Genomic DNA, 18,176 nt, shown 5'->3' with positions numbered 1-18,176 from the left:
TCTTTATTTTTTTGGAAATAAACACAACTATTTAGGGGTGAAGAACTATTACGTCTGAAGCTTATTAAAACACAGTTCAAGAATTAAAAAAATTTTAGGGACTTCCTTGGCAGTCTAGTGGTTAAAAACTCCATGCTTCCTTTGCAGGGGGTGTGGGTTTGATCCCTGGTTGGGGAACTAAGATCCCACATGATGTGCAATGTGGCCAAAAATAAAAAAATTTGTATGCAAATAATAATGTTCTATAGACACATATACATACAGGGAGACCAAAAAAGAGAATAAAAATGATAAAAGCAATTGTGATAAATGTCAATAATTGGTGAAGCCAGGTAAAGAGCCTCTGGGATTCTTTGTAATCACTTTTCTGTAAGACTAAAATGTCAAAATAAAAAGTATTCGATGTAGCCACTTTGAAAAACAGTATAATTCAAAAAGTTAAAAATTGAACTACCAAGTGATCCAGCAAATTCACTTCTGGGTATTTATCTGAAGAAAATGAAAGCATTAATTAGAACAGATATATGCACCCCTACCTTCATTGCTAAATGAAATCATTCATTTCTAAATGAAATCTAGAATATATCCTTCATTACTAAAGGAAATCAGTCCTGAATTTTCATTGGAATGACTGATGCTGAAGCTGAAACTCCAATACTTTGGCCACCTGATGCGAAGAACTGACTCCTTAGAAAAGACCCTGATGCTGGGAAATATTGAAGGCAGGAGGAGAAGGGGACAACAGAGGACGAGATGGTTGGATGGCATCACCAACTCGATGGACATAAGTTTGAGCAAGCTCTGGGAGCTGGTGATGGACAGGGAAGGCTTGCTGCAGTTCATGGGGTCACAAAGAGTTGGACACGACTGAGTGACTGAACTGAATTGAACCTTCATTGCAGCATTATTTACAATAGCCAAGCCATGGAAGCAACCTAAGTGTCCATTGATAGATGAATGGATAAAGAAGATGCAGTACATACATACATAATGGAATACTACTCAATCAAAAAAGAATGAAATCTTGCCATTTTCAACAACATAAGGGTATTATGAAGGACAAATACTATATGATTTCACTTATATATAGAATCTTAAATAAGTGAGCAAACATAAAACAGAAAGAGTCAAAGATGCAGAGAACAGGCAGGTGGTTGCCACAGGGGAGGTGGGCCGGGGTAATAGGTAAGGGCTATTAAGAGCTACAAGTTTCCAGTTGCAAAATAAATGAGTCATGGGTATAAAATGTACAGAATGGGAAACATAGCCGATAACTACGTGATATCTTTGTATGGTAACATATCCTAACTAGACTCATCCTGGTGATCAGTTTGAAACATACAGAAGTATCCAGTCACTATATTGTGTAACAGGAACTAAGAGTGTTGCAGGTCAATTACATTTCAAAAACAAACTCATAAAAAATGAGATTATTCCATAATTGGTGCTGGGAAAATCGGACAGCTACATGTAAAAGAATGAAAGGAGAACATTCTCTAACACCACGTACAAAAATAAACTCAACGTGGATTAAAGACCTAAATATAAGACCAGAAACCATAAAACTCCTAGAGGAAAACATAGGCAGAACACTCTGGCATAAATCGTAGCAATATTTTTTTGAGTCTGTCTCCTAAAGCAAAGGAAAATAAAAGCAAAAATAAACAAATGGACTCTAATTAAACTTGAAAGCTTTTGCACAGCAAATGAAACCATCACCAAAACAAAAAGACAACCTACTGAATGGGAGATAATGTTTGTAAATGATACGACCAATAAAAGGTTAATATCCAAAGTACATAAACAGCTCACATAATTCAACATCAAGAAAAGACGATACAATCTGAGTAAAAAATGGAGAGATGACCTGAGTAGACATTTTTCCAAAGAGGACATGCAGGTTGGCCAATAGGCACATGAAAAGATGCTCAACATCATTAACCATCAGAATAATACAAATAAAAACCATAATGGATATCATCTCACATCTGGCAGAATGGCTATCATCAAAATAATAATAATAATAAATGTTGGCAAGCATGTGGAGAAAAAGGAACCCTTGTGTACTGCTGATGGAAATGTAAATTGGTGCAGCCGTTATGGAAATCAGTATGAAGGTTTCTCAAAAATTAAAAATAGAACAACCATATGAACCAGCAGTTCCACTCCTGGGTATATATCCAAAAAGAAAATATTAATTCAAAAAGATATATGTATCCCAATGCTCATAGCAGTGTTATTTACAATGGCCAAGATATGAAAGCAATTCATCCATCAACAGACAAATGCATTAAGAAGACATAATACACACACACACACACACACACACACACACACGAATACTACTCAGCCATAAAAAGGAATGAAATTTTGCCATTTCCTACAATATAGATGGACTTGGAGGGTATTATGCTAAGTGAAATAAGTCAGCCAGAAAAAGACAAACACTGTATATCACCTATATGTGGAATCTAAAAAATAAAACAAACTAGTGAATATAATAGAAAACAAAAACAGACTTACGGATATACAGAACAAACTGGTGGTTACCAAGGGGGAGAGGGAAGCGGGATGGAGGATTAAGAGGTAAAAACCATTATGTACAAAGTAAAAAAGCTACAGGGATAGACCATATATCATGGGGAATATAGTCAATATTTTATAATAACTTCTAATGGAGCATAACCCTTAAGTTGTGAGTCACTATGTTGTTCAACATGTAACTTCTATGCTGCTGCTGCTGCTGCTGCTGCTAAGTCGCTTCAGTCGTGTCCGACTCTGTGCGACCCCATAGACGGCAGCCCACCAGGCTTCTCCGTCCCTGGGATTCTCCAGGCAAGAACACTGGAGTGGGTTGCCATTTCCTTCTCCAATGCATGAAAGTGAAAAGTCAAAGTGAAGTCGCTCAGTTGTGTCCGACTCTTAGCGATCCCATGGACTGCAGCCCACCAGGCTCCTCCATCCATGGGATTTTCCGGGCAACAGTACTGGAGTGGGGTGCCATTGCCTTCTCCCTGTAACTTATATAATATACATCAACTATGCTATGCTATGCTAAGTCACTTCAGTCGTGTCCGACTCTGTGCGACCCCATAGACGGCAGCCCACCAGGCTCCCCCGTCCCTAGGATTCTCCAGGCAAGAACACTGGAGTGGGCTGCCATTTCCTTCTCCAATGCATGAAAGTGAAAAGTGAAAGTGAAGTCGCTCAGTCGTGTCCAACTCTTAGCGACCCCATGGATTGCAGCCTAGCAGGCTCCTCCGTCCATGGGATTTTCTAAGCAAGAGTACTGGAGTGGGATGCAATTGCTTTCTCCGACATCAACTATGCTTCAATTTAAAAAAGGTCACATTTATGGTTATCAGAGGTGGGGGATGGGGTATTGGATGAAGGCAATCAAAATGTACATGCTTCTTGGAGGGAATATAAATTGGTGCAGCCACTGTGCAGTTTTGAGCCAGGATGGAGGTTCTTCAAAAAACTAAAAACAGAATTACCATATGCTCCAGCAATCCCACTCCTGGGCATATATCCGGACAAACCTATAATTCAAAAAGACACACGCATCCCTAAGCTCACAGCAGCACTGTTCACAAGAGCCAAGATGTGGGAACAGCCTACATGTCCACTGACAGATGGATGGAGAAAGAAGACGTGGTGCACATACAACGGAATACTACTCAGCCATAAAAAGAACAAAATAACGTCATCTGCAGCAACACGGATGCAACCAGAGACTACCATGCTAAATGAAGTCAGTCAGAAAGAGAGAGACAAATACCAAATGATACCACTTATGTGTTGTATCTAAAATATGACACATGTGAACCTATCCATGAAACAGACATGACTTAGCAACTGAACAACAGCCACGGCAAAACAGAAAGAGAATCACAGTCACAGAGTGAAGAACGGATCTGTGGTTGTCAGGGGAGGGGGCTGGAAGAGGGGTGGAGTGGGACCTTGGGGTTAGCAGAGATGAGTTTTTATATAAAGGACGGATAAACAACAAGCTCCTACTGATATATCACATAACATCATGATGATTATAACATCATGTTAGGATGATTATAACATATTATGATGATTATATGAATAGTGATTACAATATATCACTGTTATATATTCACTATCCTATGATAAGCCATAAAGGGAAAGGACATAAAAAGAACGTATATATAACTGAATCACTTTGCTGTACAGCAGTAATTAACAACATTGTGAATCAACTATAAAACATTTTTTAAAAGGTTTGAACTTCCAGTTATAAGATAAAGAGGTACTAGGAATGTAATATGCATGCTCAGTCACTGAGTCCTGTCTGACTCTTTGAGACCCCATGGACTGCAGCCTGCCAGGCTCGCTGTCCATGGGATTTCCCAGGCAAGAATACTGGAGTGGGTTGCCATTTCCTCCCACAGAAGAATGTAATATACAATATGATAAATATAATTAACATTGCTATATGTCATATATGAAAATTAAGAGTATAAAATCCTAAGAGTTCTCACCATAAGAAATTTTCTATTTCTTTAATTTCGTGTCTAAATGAGATGACGGATGTTCAGTAAACCTACTGTGATTATCATTTCCTAATGTATGTAAGTCAAATCACAATGCTGTACACAAACTAATATCGTGCTACATGACAATTATATTTCAATAAAACTGGAAGAAAAACAAATTGTTAGAGGGACTTCCCTGGTGGTCCAGGGTTAAGAAACTGCTTTCCAGAGCAGGGGATGTGGGTTTGACCCCTGGTTGGTGAACTATTCATTGGAAGGACTGATGCTGAAGCTGAAGCTCCAATACTTTGGCCACATGATTTGAAGAGTCAACTCATTGGAAAATACCCTGATGCTGGGAAAGATTGAAGGCAGGAGGAAAAGGGGGCGACAGAGGACGAGATGGTTGGATGGCATCACCAACTCGATGGAAATGAGTTTGAGCGAGCTCCAGGCATTGGTGATGGACAGAGAACCTGGCTGCAGTCCATGGGATCACAAAGAGTTGGACACGACTGAGTGACTGAACTGAACGGGTGAACTAAGATCCCACATGCTGAGGGGCAACTAAGCCCATGTCCCACAACTAGAAAGCCCATATGGCATAAATGAAGGGCCCACATGCCACAACGAAGACCTAGCACAGCCAAAAGATAAAACAAGTGTTAGAAGGGAACACTGCACTCAGCCCTGCTTCCTGGATATTTCCAATATCATTAGCACATTAAGGCTCTGACAAGTCCTGTACAAGGTAGCCTGTTTAGTTTGGTTTTCAATTTTAAAAATGTGTTGCATAATAACAAAAAAAAAGTAAGATGTACAAAGAAATCATGGAATATTCATACAATGGACTACAATGGAGAAATGACATTTGCTACTTGTGACAATATGGATTAATCTCAAAACACAACAAAACCAGTTTGTACTCCAACCTCCAAAAAGAAAATTACTCAGTCCCACGTGTCTCATCCAGTCACTCCCTCTGTTTAGTATTTAGACAGCAGAAGATTCATTTTGAAAGTGTTAGTCTGAAAGTGTTACTCGCTCAGGCGTGTCCAACTCTTTGGTGACTCCATGGACTACCGTCTGCTAGCAGCCCCATCTGTGGAGTTCTCCAGGCAAGAATATTGGAGTGGGTTGCCATTCCCTTCTCCGGTGGATCTTCCCAACGCAGGGATCGAACTCCAGTCTCCTGCATTGCAGGCAAATTCTTTACCCTCTGAGCCACCAGGGAAGCCCGAAGAATATTGGAGTGGGTTGTCATTTCCTCCTCCAGGGGATCTTCCTGACCCAGGGTTCAAACCCATGTTTCTGGAGTCTCCTGCACTGGCAGGCAGATTCTGTACCCCTAGCTGAGCCCCTAGCGAAGCCCAAGGTACTAACTGCTGACCAAAGAGCATCACGAGTGTGTGTGATGCTGGAACAGAGCATCTGTGGACTTGAGTATGTGCAGGATTTCATCTACATGGAGGATCCACAGAGGGTGCTCGCCCACAATCCCACAGTGCTCCCCAGGCTCTCACCCTCTCTGAGCACCTCCTTCTGCTTCAGCACCCCCACGAGGGTCAGGAGACGGGGCAGGGCTGTCCAGGCGGCCACTGTGTGCTGGGCTTGGGTCCGCAGGGTCAGGACCCGGCCTCCTCTCCGCGCCTCGGAGGCCTTGAGGAAGAGCTGCACTGTGCTCTGGTCCAGCAGGGCTTTGGAAAACAGCCAGATCCTAGGAAGGAAAGTGATGGGGCGTGGAAAACATCAGCAGCTATCTCTGCAGCAAATGGTGTTTTTCCCCTTCAAGTAAGCCAGTCTGGCCGTACGAATCCCTGAACCCCACGTTCAGACCCATCATGGGATCGCCTTCCTGGGCCCTCAGCTCGCAGGGATGCAGTGTAACAGAGGGCTCAGATCACGGGCTTTGAGGTCAGTCAAATGGGAGGCTGAATCCCAGGGCTGCTGCCCACTCACTGTGGGGCTCTGCACAAAGACACAACTCCCTGAACCTCAGTTTCTTCTTCTGTAAAGAGGAGGAAAGCATCGAACTACTGATGCTGAACTGACATTGCTAATGAGTTATCAGTCTATGTTATTACGGCGGGGGACAAGGGACAAAACAGTCCCAGGAAGCCTGCTCTTAAAATTCCTGGAGAATCGGGGCAGGTGACATGGTGCCAATCACCCACGTGTTTTTTTTGTTGTTGTTTGGGTTTTTTCTTTTCTTGACTCAAGTCACGTAAGGCTTCCCAGGTGGCGCTAGTGGTAAAGAACCCAGCTGCCAATGCAGGAGCTACAGGAGACATGAGTTTGATGTCTCAATAGGGAAGATCCCCTGGAGGAGGGCGTGGCAACACACTCCAGTATTCTTGCCTGGAGAATCCCATGGACAGTGGAGCCTGGCAGGCTATAATCCACGGGGTCGCAAAGAGTCGGACATGACTAAAGTGACTTAGCACACACGAAGCATGTAAGAACTTACTTTCCTGACTAGGGATCGAACCCATGCCCCCTACATTGGAAGTGCAGTCTCAACCACTGGACGACCAGGGAAGTCCCACATGGTAAGCTCTATATATGACATCATGGTAGTTGCTTTCCATGGGAATACCAAGACCAGGGACAAGATCAGCCATGCTTTGCTTGGTGCACACTCACACAGGTGTGAGTGTGTGTGTGTGTGTGTTTCCCTAAGGAAAGGCACTATTTACAAATAATGCCATTGTTTGGTTTCTTACTTTGCCCTGGCTGTTAGGAAGCTCAGAGTCAAATCATCAGCTCCACTCTAGAAAAAGGCACGCATTTCGTTTACTGATGCCACATTGATCATCTTCCCATTTTTCCTTCCCTTCACCCGAACTTCCTCATGTATTTTTTTTTTTTTGAAACCCAGAATAAGAATTGGCAAGCTGTGGGCCAAAACCAGCCCACCTGTATAGTAAATAAAGTTTTATCAGAACGTGGCCACTTGCGTTGATTTACATGTTGTCTACGATGCTTTTGTACTACAATCGCAGAATACCTGCCACAGAGAGCGTGTGGCCCGCAGATCCAAAAATATTTACCATCCTGTCCTTTCCTGAAAGTTTGCTAGTTCTTGACCTAGAACAATGTACATTTTCATAATCTACCTCAAACCCTTTGAAGTTTGGGAATAAAGCTTCCCAGGTGGCTAGGCAGTAAAAAACCTGCCTGCCAATGCAGGAGACACAGGTTCAATCTCTAGTCCAGGAAGATCCCCAAGAGGACGAAATGGCAACCTATTCCAATATTCCTGCCTGGGAAATCCCACGGACAGAGGATCCTGGCAGGCTATAGTTCACTGGGTCATAAAAGAATCAGACATAACTTAGCAACTTAACAACAACTGTGAATGCTGTTATAACTAAAAAAGAAAGGAAAATAGATCAAAGTGGAAAATTGAATGTTTCCTCCCTTCTACCTCCTCAAGCCTTAAACTCAAGAATGGCACGGATGGTCCCACCCCATTCAGCGATGGTCCCAGAGGGCACTTCTGGGTGATGATTTCCCATCTCCCAGGACTTCAGCCCTTCAACCTCAGAGGCCCCCTCCCTCCTTGAAGCCACCTGGGGATGCTCACCTGGCTGGGGCGACCTTGCTGGAGAGCTGCAGCTGAACAGCCCTGGGGGCTCTGAGGACCTCCTGGTGTAGGAGGACACTCATACCCCAGCCCCGGGTGTTCCTCCGGCTGTCCTGTCTCGCACTGGCCTCCAGCAGAACCAGCTCCTCGCCAGACACGTGCACAGACAGGGAGCCGTTGACGCTGTGCTCTCTGTAGCGCGCGGCAGCCGCCTGCACCTGCGGGGAAAGAGGACAGTGTTCAGAAGCAGCGGTGTTGGGGGTTCTTCCCTGATGCTCCAGTAGTTAAGAATCCACCTTGCAATGCAGGGGACAAACTAAGATCCCACATGCCACAGAGCAACTTAGCGTGCGAGCCACAACTATTGAGCCCTTGCGGCTCAAGTAGAGGATCCGCATGTTGCAAAGAAAGATCTCCCATGACACGAGGAAGACACCACATGCCACAACTAAGACCCAACAGAGCCATGTAATAAATAAATACACACTTTTATAAAACAGTAGAAGTGAAAGCGTTAGCCACTTGGTCGCGTCCGACTCTTTGCGACCCTATAGACTGTAGTCTGCCAAGTAACTCTGTCCATGGGATTCTCCAGGCAAGACTACTGGAGTGGGAAGCTATTCCCTTCTCCAGAAGATCTTCTCAACCTAGGGATCAAACCTGGCCCTGCCTGCATTACAGGCAGATGCTTTACCATCTGAGCCACCAGAGGAACCCCTCTTTTTTATTTTCATAAAAGATACTATTTAAAAAAAAAGCAGAGGAAGGACAGGAAGGGTCTGTGGGAGCTGGGTATGCAGGAGGGCCTCTTCTTCCAGGAAGTCTTCCGGAGTCACTCCAGCACTGAGCATCACCAAACACAGTGGACAGCAAATACTCAGGAAGAGAAATAAAACAGAGGGAAGATCAGGTGGAAGCCTTCCCTGACCCCAGCTCCTTGCACAGGAACAGGATCACCTTGTCCTTCCCACTACCTAGGAGGTGGGATTTCTGTCTTACAAATGGAGAAACTGAGGCTCAGAGACTCACATATTCAACCTGGGCCTGCCTGGCTCTAAAATTCATGCTTGTGCCTGAAATAGGGCTGCTGTGGGGAGCAGAAGACCCTGGGCAATTCAGTTACAGAAAAGGATGCTCACAGTGCCCCTTGGGGCCCAGAGAACCACTAGAAGCTCTGGAGGTCAAAGGGGAGAATGTCTGGTGCATAAGGAGGGGCCACACTTGGGGTGAGTTCCTTGGTGGCTCAGAGGGTAAAGCATCTGCCTGCAAGGCAGGAGACCTGTATTCGATTTCTAGGTTGGGAAGATCCCCTGGAGAAGGCAATCGCAACCCACTCCAGTATTCTTGCCTGGAAAATCCCATGGACAGAGGAGCCTGGTGCAGGCTACAGTCCATGGGGTCACAGAGAGTTGAACATGACTGAACGACTTCAGTTTCGCACCTGGGGTGAGGTTGGAGCAAAGGCCTGACCAGGCCCCCAGAGTGATGTGGGGAGGAGTAGGGTGCAAGCAGCGAGGCCCAGTCTTCCACCAACTCTGTAGGATCTGAAGCCCACATCCTGATCTGGGCTTCGGTTCCCCCACTACAGGGTAGAAACTGGCCTGGCCCAGTCTGCACATTACAGTCACATGGGGAGCTTTTACAAGTATGCCTGGCCTCTCGCTACTTGAATTGATAGACAGCAGTGTATCCCATACAATGCAACAGTATTCGGTGATAAAAGGAAATGAGCTATTAAGCCGTGAAAAGACACAAAGGAATTGTAACAGCACATTCTAAATGAAACAAACCAATCTTTCACTTCAAGGTTACAAACTGAATGATTCCAACTGTATGATGTTCCAGGGGAAAAGGTAAAACTAAAAATACAGAAAATGGTAACTGGTGGCCAGAGGGTAAGAGAGGGGGAAGGAGGAACAGAGGGCTCGCAGAGGATCTTTAGGGCAGTGAAACTACTGTAAGCTGATTTATGACATTACGCACTTGGCAAAGCGCACAGAATGAATGGCACAAGGAGAGAACCTTAAAGTAAATGATGCACTTTAGTTCATAATGAATTAATATTGGTCCCTCCATTTTAACAAAGGTACCACACTAAGGCAAGATGTTTGGCTTATCTTTTAAACATTCTCCTTTTATCTGTTTATTTTTCTATTTTGGCCAAGCCATGCGGCATGCAGGATCTCAGACCCCGGCCAGGGATCGAGCCGGCACCCCGAAGCAGTGCAAGCACCGTCCACCACTGGACCACCAGGGAAGTCCCACAAGCTGTCGGTAAGTGGGAAACCGTGTGGAGAACAGGGGTCTGTGAGAGCTCTCCGTGCTTTCTGCCCAATTTTCCTGTAAACCTAAAACTGCTGTAAAAACTGAGATTTATTAATTTTTTAGAAGAGTGCCTGGGATGCCCTCACCAATCAACTCAGCATCTCCAGGCTGCAGTCCAGGTATGTTCTGTTAATAAAACTGCCCCCACCGGCTTCTAACGTGCAGCTGAGGCTGGGAACTTCCAGGGTACACCGTGTCTTCTCTGATTGACTCTGTGGGCCCGAGAGGTCTTGTGGAGCATGCATTCTCAACAGGGGCAATATCGCTTTAAATGCATAATTGGTTCTTGTGAGAGGGCTTTGGTTAAAAAAAATAACTTCTTATACAAGGCCCAGATATGCATCCGCACATAACAGAAATACAGGACATGTGTGCACTTAAATTTTCATAGAGGGGACAATTAGGGGAAAAGTGCCCAACAAGCCTCCTTGGTCAGGGATGCAGTAATGAAAATTAGGTTGAGAAACATCAGTGAAAAGATACCTGATGTTTTGGGGGAGATGGGTTTGAGAAGGCTGGGTTCCTGCCGCCCAGGCCCAGCCCTCATTCAAACACAGAGATAATGTGAGCAAAGGCTCCTGCTGTTTTAAAAAGTAATAATATACTCAATACTCTTAATGGCCTATGTGGGAAAAGAACATTAAAAAAGAGTGGAGATATATATACATATATGAAGTGAAAGTCGCTCATTTGTGTCCAGCTCTTTGCGACTCCATGGACTATACAGTCCATGGAATTCTCCAGGCCACAATACTGGACTGGGTAGCTGTTCCCTTCTCCAGGGGATCTTCCCAACCCATATAACTAAATATATAGTATTTAGTATAACTAAATCACTTCGCTGTACATCTGAAACTAATACAACATTGTAAATCAACTATACTCTTAATTTTTAAAAAAGTAATAATAAAGCTTGAATCCATTAGGTGACCCAGCACCCAAGGGTCCAGCAGGACTCCTCCTCCCTCACCATGAGTGCTGGGGCCACACTGGGCTCCACGTCCAGCCTGCCTGGGTGCCCATCCAAGACTCTCCACTTATGTGCTCCATGACCTTGCACAGGGCTCATTGCCTCTCTGTGCCTCAGAGTCTCATCTGCAAAATGCCGATCAGCAGCACCACGAGGCATCCATGAGATGATCCACATCAAGGGCTGAGACCAGAGCCTGGCACACGGCAAACATTCAAGGGCCATCAGCTCCTGTTATAACTGACTTTGGCGATGGCACATTTTCCAGTCTGACAGGTGCCATGATTTTATACACCTTGAAAGTGAAAAGGCTGCTGATGAGACAATGAACCAGTGTGGGTCTGAAGACACATCCTGATTTCAGAGCTACCAACACATGCGAAAACACACCTCTGAGACCGTTCAGCTTCCATTCTTCAGAGCCCTTCTGGGGCTCCCCTCAAGTTTTCAAAACCCACAGGCACAGGACTGAGGCCACAGCAGGCATTTAAAAATTGCTATCAAATTCTGGTCCTCATCGCAGTGGGGATTACCCACCTACACCTCCATGTTCCCAGCCCGCAGCCTAATTCCTGTGTACACGGCATACTCTCAAAGTAACCAAGATGGGGGGCTTTCTATGGAGCTGGCCCTGGGGGAGCAAAGCACAGCCCTCCCACCTGCACGCCTCTCCCTGCCTCTTCCTTTCACTGGAGAATGAAACCCTGTGTGTTTCTACCCCACACTGGGCAAAATACTCTGGGATCTAAAAAGCCATTCTGAAGGCTCATACAGTTTCTTCCAGACCCAACCACAGGGCAGGGTTTTGAGGACAATTCTGCCTCTCTCCATTTTCAAGGGTGAAATGTGATCCTTTCACCCTCCAGGGAGCTGAAAACCCTTCTTGCCTAGACAATCACTTCCAAATGACCGATTTGGAAATCTCCTTCCCATCTGTTCTTGATTCTGGAGGGGCTGTCTGGCTAAGCTTAGCATCGTGGTGTGGCCTTCCCCCTGTTCCCTCCCCTCCATCCTCCCTTCCTTCTGCCCCATCTCCCAGCAAGCTGGCTGCTCAAAGACAATACTTGGCAGGTAACTGAGGTCATCCCGAAGGGACTACCATCTGTACCTGCAAGTCTGGAGGAAACATGGGTCCACGGGGACGTCTGAGCTGGAAGGAAACCACCGAATGGGAGTCAGATCCGTTCAGCTGGACCGAGACCTGTTGGGAGGGGGAAGTAGAAAAGGGTGAGGGGGTCAGAGGGAGCAAAGAGTGAGATGCAGAACCCAAGAAGGCGGCTGGCTGGGCACTGAGGAGGGACAGGTCATCCCAGAGGTGTCCCAAACCCAGGCCCCACAGCAGACGCCTGAAGCCACCATCCTTTCAGGATGGTTCTCAGCCTAAATCTTATGGAGACTGCCTTACCTGGAAGCTTGAGAAGTGAGGCCCCAGACACGGGGCTGAGAGGACAGCTCTCGAACTGCAGACCACATCCTCCCCCTGCCACGGTGTCTGCTCATGCCTCCTGTGTTCACAGCTGCCATTTATTTGACCCTGACTATGAACCAGGAGAAGGCAGTGGCACCCCACTCCAGTACTCTTGCCTGGAAAATCCCATGGGTGGAGAAGCCTGGTAGGCTTCAGTCCATGGGGTTGCTAAGAGTCGGACATGACTGAGCAACTTCACTTTCACTTTTCACTTTCATGCATTGGAGAAGGACATGGCAACCCACTCCAGTGTTCTTGCCTGGAGAATCCCAGGGACGGGGGAGCCATGTGGGCTGCCGTCTATGGGGTCCCACGGGGTCGGACACGACTGAAGCTACTTGGCAGCAGCATGAACCAGGCACTGGGAAGCTGGTTTTACAATCATCATCTTATTCAATCATCACCCCTGCTCTCACAGGCTGGTATTACTATCCTTCTTCACAGGAGGAAAAACTGATGCTCAGAGAGGTTGAATAATTTACCCAAGCAAGTCAACAGTGGAGCTAGGATTTGAACCTGAAAGCTCCTTGGAGATGGGAACAGAAACAGTCATCCGTGCAGTCCCAGTACATCGCACAGAGCCTCTCATGCAGCAGAGACACTATCTATATGTGGTGAATTAATGAATATACCCACAGTGGCTGCTATATATTCACCAAAATGCACTTCCTTTCTCTCTAGGACATACAGCTAAAACTACATTTCTCAGCCTCCCTTGCAGCTGGGTGGGGGTCAAGTGATGAGTTCCCGCCAGTGGAATTACTTATGCGCCTGACCAATGAAAACCTCCTGCAAAATTCTCACCCTCTTTCTCCGCATCTAGCCAGCTGGGGCAGAGCCACAGGGTGGTGGGAGCCTGGGTCCCTGAGTGAGTGTGTGGAGTAGACCCACAATGAAGTGTGACATGACTGCAGAATAAACTTTCACAGTAAAGCAAACTTTTGTCACAATGGTGCACCCCGATTCATCATATGCACGCTGCCCAAATAAAGCCTGTGCTCTCAGCTTGCCAGGGCCACCCTGCCACCTCCCATACAGGACACCCGCATGCTAACATTAAATCCCCTCCTCTCCCAGCTAGGAGGCAGAACTCAGTCTTCTGACCTGGGACGTGACGTTGCGGTTGATGGTAGCTCGTGCATCCACACCACAGTCAAATGCTCCCTCGTGACTCTGTCTGAAGACAACGTCCCCGTCCACATTCAGGGCTTGGGGGAACCTCAGCTAGGAAAGAACAGACAGGACCTTTCACTCTCGCCAACAGTCGAGCTCTGCTTGGAGGTCACCAACCAACATTTGCCCAGCCCAGGGATGGGTACCTGGAAGGAGTGAGCCACGCCCAGGGCCAGGTTATGCCAGACTTCACCATGCCGCGATCTGTCATGGTGCAGAGCCTTCAGATGCAGCAAGACTTTCTGGTTGACTTTCAGAGTGGCCTCAACACCTCTGTTCTTAGCCTGTACAAGAACCGACGGCCCTGAGAGAGGGGACTCCGCATCTCTGAATGCCTGCAAAGGCCACCCTCGGAACCCAGCAATCAAAGTGGTCCCAAAATTGATGGGTGAAAGCAGTCTGCACTGCGCCAGTCACAGGAAAGAAAGCGGGGCAGGTGCACAGGGGGGTCTCTGATGTGTATGGTAAACTCCAGCGCCCACAGGTGGGGCGAGCAGGGTAGGCTTGAGGGCCTGTGTCTCATTCACAAGGGTGATTGTTCTAGGCACTGCTGCAGTTGTAACACTCAGCATGGCGCAGGTGCATAGTAGGTGCTCAACAAATATCTAGATGAATGCAGAATTGCTAGTTGTAGTTATAGCCTGAAACCCCAAGGGCAATGCCATGCTAAGTAGAAGAATGTTTAATTTCTGGCAGGCAGAAAAATACCCACCTTCCCCAAAATGTCCATGTCCTGAACCCTGAACTCTGGGAATCTGTTACCTTACAGGGCAAAAGAGATTTTACAATTAAGGATCTTGAGATGGGCAGATTATCCTGGATTATCCAATGAGCTGATCACAAGGCTTTTTTGGTTTGTGTTGGGTTTTTTTTTTTTGGTCAAATAGCACGTGAGATCTTAGTTCCCTGACCAGGTATTGAACCTGCACCGTCTGCAGTGAAAACATGGAGTCTTAACCATTGGACTTCCCGGGAAGCCTCAAGGATTCATATAAGAGGGAGACAAGAGAGTCACAGTCAGAGAGAGGAAGATGCTACTCTGCTACCTTTGAAAACAGAGAAAGGGACCATAAATCAAGACACATGGGTGGTTTTTAGAAGTTAGAAAAGGCAAAAAAAAAAAAAAAGGATTCTCCCCTGGAACTTCTAGAAAGAATGCAATCCTGGAAACATGTTGATTTCAGCCAAGTGAAACCCATTTTTTATTTCAGATCTCAAGAAATGTAAGATAAATTTGCTGTGTTAAGCCGCTAAGTTTGTGGCAATTTATTATAGCAGCAACAGGAAATACATACACAGAGTTAATCACTTATTCACTCAACAACCATTTCGCTTCTGCCACACGCTAAGTACAAGCAGCAGGCTGCCATCTTTTCCCACCTGTGCTGCCTGAGAAGTTAAACAATGTCTTGCCACTAGAATTTTATCATTGGTGAACATCTCTCAAAGAATACACTGCTTTATTTCAGAGCCAGGATGGAGGAGGAAGAAACAAAGGTCCAAGAGACGTGAAAAATGTGTGTCATTAAACAAAGATACGGTTTTAAAACCCTGGAAAAGGAAATGGCACCCTACTCCAGTATTCTTGCCTGGAAAATCCCATGGACAGAGGAGCCTGGCAGGCTACAGTCCGTGGGGTCACAAAGAGTTGGACATGACTGAGTACACAGGGTTTTAGAAAAAAACAGTCAAATTAAATTAAATTAAAGGATCCCCACCTACTTGGTTCTAGCCTGTTGGTGTCAGGTGGGGTTTTAGGCCCAGTGAGTCAGATCCTCCAATTTTTTATAATTAGAAGCAGAGATCTGGGTTTTATTCCAAATCTTCTGATGTAAATGTTGACACTTTCTTTTCTTTAATTTAAATGCTAAGCAGGCCAAACAAAACACATCTGCAGACTGGATTTGGCCCATTCGCCATTTTGCAATCTCCGGTTTAGAAAACAGGACACACCACCGGGAAACATTTGTGCAGGTGTTCTGGGCCGTCATCTTGCCCATGGCTTCCCCTCAGGACCTCCAACTCCCAAACCTGGGGGCTGCTCACGGCCCAGTTTGACAGGCAGGGGAGTAAGGCCCCAGAAACACAGGTCTCTCTCCATGTACAGCAGCTGGCCTAGCTCCAGCCCCAGACCTGTGGATATCCCCAAGGGAGAAACCACCACTGTCTTCCTTCTCCAGGGCCCGGCACACAGCAGGTGCTCAATACATGCTTGCTGGAGAATGGGATCATCTCTTGGAGCGTCTTTTCCTAGAGGGGTCAGGAAGGAGACTTGGATGAGGGCCTATAGTCATGTTGTAAGTACTCGAGATTGTACCCAAGTACAATCTTGGAAGGACTGATGCTGCGGCTGAAACTCCAATACTTTGGCCACCTGATGCACAAAGCTGACTCACTAAAAAAGATGCTGATGCTGGGAAATACTGAAGGCAAGAGGAGAAGGGGGTGATAGAGGATGAAATGGTTGGATGGCATCACTGACTCAATGGACATGAGTTTGAGTAAACTCCAGGAGACAGTGAAGGACAGAGGAGCCTGGCATGCTGCCGTCCATGGGGTCACAAAGAGTCAGCCATGACTTAGCAACTGCACAACAAGTACTCAAGAAAGATCACTGTACTCCATTTCGATCCTCATAACACTGCGTAAGAGATGAGGGTTGCTGTCTCCACTGCACAGAAGAGGAAACTGAGATCCAGAGACACAAGATGACTTGCTAAGGGCACACAGGCAAAAACGAGTTTCACTCCTAGAAGACAAATGCCAAGACCCTCTAAGTCAGGGGTTAAAAACTACAGACTGGAGGAAAAAAAAAACAAAACTGGCCAGCCTGATTTTGCAAATCCAGTTGTTTCGGCTGCTATAACAGAAATGCCACAGACTGCATGACTCAAACACCAGAAATTTTACATCTCACCGTTCTGGAGACCGGAAGTCCAAAACCAAGGTGCCAGCGTGGACGGGTTCTGGTGAGAAACCTCTTGCTGGTTTGCAGATGGCTATTTTCTCATTGTGTCTTCAGATGGTGGAGAGAAAGCTCAGCTCTGATCCTCTTTTTGGAAGGACACTAATCTTATCATTAAGATTAATCACTTCATGGCAAATAGATGGGAAAAAACGGAAACAGTGACAGACTTTATTTTCTTGGGCTCCAAAATCACTGCACACAGCGACTACAGCCATAAAATTAAAAGATACTAGCTCCTTAGAAGAAAGCTGTATGACAAACCTAGACAGTGTATTAAAAAGCAGAGACACCACTTTGCCAACAAATGTCCGTAGAGTTAAAGGTATGGTTTTTCAAGTAGTCATGTATGGATGTGATAGTCAGACCATAAAGAAGGCTGAGTACAGAAGAATTGATGCTTTTGAACTGTGGTGCTGGAGAAGACTCTTGAGGGTCTCTTGGACTGCAAGTAGATAAACCAGTCCATCTTAGAAATCAAACCTGAATATTCATTGGAAGGACTGATGCTGAAGCTCCAATACTTTGGCCACCTGATGCAAAGAGCTGACTCATTGGAAAAACCCTGATGCTGGGAAAGATTGAGAGCAGGAGGAGAAGGGGGCAACAGAGGATGAGACAGCTGGATGGCATCACCAACTCAATGGACATGAGATTGAGCAAACTCTGGGAGATAATGAAGGAAGGGAAACTTGGCGGGCTGCAGTCCATGGGATGGTAAAGAGTCGGACATGACTGAGCGCTGAGCAACTGAACAACAATCTTATCATAAGGGCTCCACCCTCATGACCTTGATTACCCAAAGCCCGCACTTCCAAATGCCATCACGTTAGAGCTTCAACATATGAATCTGGGGAAGTGGGTGGTTACACAAACATTCAGCCCACAGCAAACGTTTTATCAGAACACAGTTGTGCCGATTCATTTGTGTGTTTCCTACAATGTTTGTAAGCTACAAAGGCAGAGATGAGTAGTTGCAACACTGGCTGTATGACCTGCAAAGGCTACAATAGTTACCATCTGGTCCTTCAGAGAAAAACTTGATCAACCCCTGCTCTAAATTAGGTATGTAATGCATTTTTCTTTCTTTTTTTAAAATTGTGGTCGCACCACGCAGCATGTGGAACTTCCCCAACCAGGAATTGAACCTGTGCCCGTTGCACTGGAAGCACAGTCTTAACCAC

The 18,176-nt window shown here is 45.9% G+C and overlaps 1 protein-coding gene across 1 annotated transcript in view; it reads right to left on the bottom strand.

Moving 5' to 3' along the window:
* The window catches only part of APOLTP (apolipoprotein lipid transfer particle homolog), a 184,119-nt gene that overhangs the window by 67,808 nt on the left and 98,135 nt on the right, over nt 1-18,176 (bottom strand). The window contains exons 35-39 of the mRNA XM_086375601.1: nt 14,174-14,311; nt 13,959-14,078; nt 12,495-12,587; nt 8,092-8,309; nt 6,029-6,222 (exon numbers count right to left, since the gene is read on the bottom strand). Coding sequence (XP_086231727.1) covers nt 6,029-6,222; nt 8,092-8,309; nt 12,495-12,587; nt 13,959-14,078; nt 14,174-14,311 — 763 coding nt within the window. The remainder of the gene's footprint in view (nt 1-6,028; nt 6,223-8,091; nt 8,310-12,494; nt 12,588-13,958; nt 14,079-14,173; nt 14,312-18,176) is intronic.

The sequence above is a fragment of the Bos grunniens genome, chromosome 25 (genome assembly GCF_055505025.1).
Source record: "Bos grunniens cultivar Pamir isolate PY7600 chromosome 25, Bosgru_T2T1.0, whole genome shotgun sequence".
In the NCBI taxonomy this organism is placed as follows: Eukaryota; Metazoa; Chordata; class Mammalia; order Artiodactyla; family Bovidae; genus Bos; species Bos grunniens.
This window is presented reverse-complemented; position numbering and strand designations above follow the sequence as displayed.